This window comes from Sciurus carolinensis, chromosome 4, assembly GCF_902686445.1.
Source record: "Sciurus carolinensis chromosome 4, mSciCar1.2, whole genome shotgun sequence".
In the NCBI taxonomy this organism is placed as follows: Eukaryota; Metazoa; Chordata; class Mammalia; order Rodentia; family Sciuridae; genus Sciurus; species Sciurus carolinensis.
In genome coordinates, this window is record NC_062216.1 from 151604260 (window position 1) to 151606540 (window position 2281).

A 2281-nucleotide genomic window follows, 5' to 3' on the forward strand; every position below is an offset into this window, starting at 1 on the left:
TCGAGCACCAACATGTTGCCACGAGTGGAAAATCCTACTTCTGACCTTGTGTGATAGGTCACCACCAAAACACAGGTGCACTGAAAATACTGCATAAAATTGCCTACAGACTATGTGTATAAAGTATATAGGATTCATAAATGAATTTTGTGTTTAAACTTGGGCTCTATCCCCAAGATATCTCATTAAATATATGTAAATATTCCAAAATCTGAAAAAAAGTCAGTACTCCAAAGTACCTATGGTGTCAAATATTTTGGATAAGGGTTGCCCGACCTACATAAACCTGCTTGCTCAACTCTACACTGATGGCTCTGCCATTCACTGCCTTCAGGATAAAGTTCCAGCCTGTCACGAATAAGCCTTGATCCAGCCCCTACCTATGTCTCCAAACTCAACCCCTAGCCCCTTCCCTGCTCCCCTGCCTTTGCTGTCTATCACCTTATGCTTTCAAAACAGCAAGCTTGGAAGGGGAAGGAACTGCTGGTTGTGTGTGCGTGTGTGTGTGCGCGTGCTGGTGTGTGGACAAGGAGGTGGGGGCAGCCGAGTTAAGAGTCCCAACTCCTTGGACCCCATTTGCTATTCTTTTCTTTCTCCTCCACATCTATCCGGTGGTAGTGGGCGTTTATATTTGCGTTTCTTTTCATTCATTTCCAGATCTTTTCAAATTTTAGGATTGGGGAGTAGTGGGAAAAGCAGGAAAGGGGAAAGGAGGAGAGTAGTAGCAGAAGAGCAGGAGGAGGACATGGAGATGAAGAAGAGGATTAACATGGAGTTAAGGAACAGAGCCCCAGAGGAGGTGACAGAGTTAGTTCTTGATAATTGCCTGTGTGTCAATGGGGAAATTGAAGGCCTGAATGATACTTTTAAAGAACTAGAGTTTCTGAGTAAGGCTAATGTGGAATTAAGTTCACTGGCCCAACTTCCCAGTTTAAATAAACTTCGAAAGTTGGAACTTAGTGACAATATAATTTCTGGAGGCTTGGAAGTCCTAGCAGAAAAATGTCCAAATCTTACCTACCTCAATCTTTGTTTGTTTGTTTGTTTTTGTGGTGCTGGGGATTGAACCCAGGGCCTCGAGCTTGCAAGGCAAGCACTCTACCGACTGAGCTATCTCCCCAGCCCCCTACCTCAATCTGAGTGGAAACAAAATCAAAGATCTCAGTACAGTAGAAGCTCTGCAAAATCTTAAAAATTTGAAAAGTCTTGACTTGTTTAACTGTGAGATCACAAACCTGGAAGATTACAGAGAAAGTATTTTTGAATTGCTGCAACACATCACATACTCAGATGGATTTGATCAGGAGGATAATGAAGCACCAACTCTGAAGAGGAGGAGGATGAAGATGGAGATGAAGATGATGGAGATGAAGAGGAAGATAAAGCTGGTCCACCTGAAAGATATGAGGAAGAGAAGGAAGAAGAGGAGGAGGAGGAAGAAGATGAAGCAGGGTCAGAATTGGGAGAGGGAGAAGAAGTTGGCCTCTCTTACTTGATGAAAGAAGAAATTCAGGATGAAGATGATGATGATGATTATGTTGAAGAAGGGGAAGAAGAGGAGGAAGAGGAAGAAGAAGGTCTCGGGGGGAGAAGAGGAAACAAGATGCCGAAGATGATTGAGAGGAAGAAGATGACTAGATCATTCTAAGACCAGATTCCCTAACGTTCCTGGGTGTGCAATAGAGTGATCACATCTTTGTTTTTTCATGTACAATAGCTATCCCTACAGAAGATAATGTGTAACTTTTTATAGGAAAAGTGTGGTTTTACTATTTTTTCCTTATCATTCCAATTAAGATATACTAGTCTGTTAATGATCATATTGTATGTAGAGAAAAAATTTCATTGACACTCCTCCCATTGAGACATTCTCTAGCGATTAGATTTAGAATCTTAATTTTTCTAATTCAAGTTCAAGTTCATTGTATTAGTAATTTTTAAGTCCATAATTAAAACATGATTGCTTTTACACACACACACACAAAAAAAAAAACAGCACGCTCACTGAATTTTTCCAGCAAAGCCCATGAAGAGCTCTGCTTTCTCCTTATGGACCAGGATCAGAGAAAGTCAGTTGCAAGAGGAGAGGGCACATATTCATGACTTTTCAGACCTTTGGTCATCTCTTCTGGAGGCCCGCAGGCAGTCCTCCCATTTTACTTCACCAGACACTCCAAAAGATTTGTAATTCAGGTTCTTTTTTTTTTTTTTTCTTTGCTTCTGCTGGCTCAAGTTGATGTCTGTTACTTGTACCCAAAAGAGTTCCAACAAATACACTGGC

General features: G+C 41.3%; 1 protein-coding gene across 1 annotated transcript; it reads left to right on the forward strand.

The window, feature by feature from the left end:
- Positions 1-551: 551 nt before the first annotated feature.
- LOC124983479 (acidic leucine-rich nuclear phosphoprotein 32 family member E-like) lies at positions 552-1896 on the forward strand. The gene is given in 3 exon segments (XM_047550790.1): positions 552-1031; positions 1123-1320; positions 1323-1896. Coding segments are annotated over 3 exon segments (810 nt in total). The 5' UTR covers positions 552-745; the 3' UTR covers positions 1649-1896.
- The last annotated feature ends 385 nt before the right edge of the window (positions 1897-2281 follow it).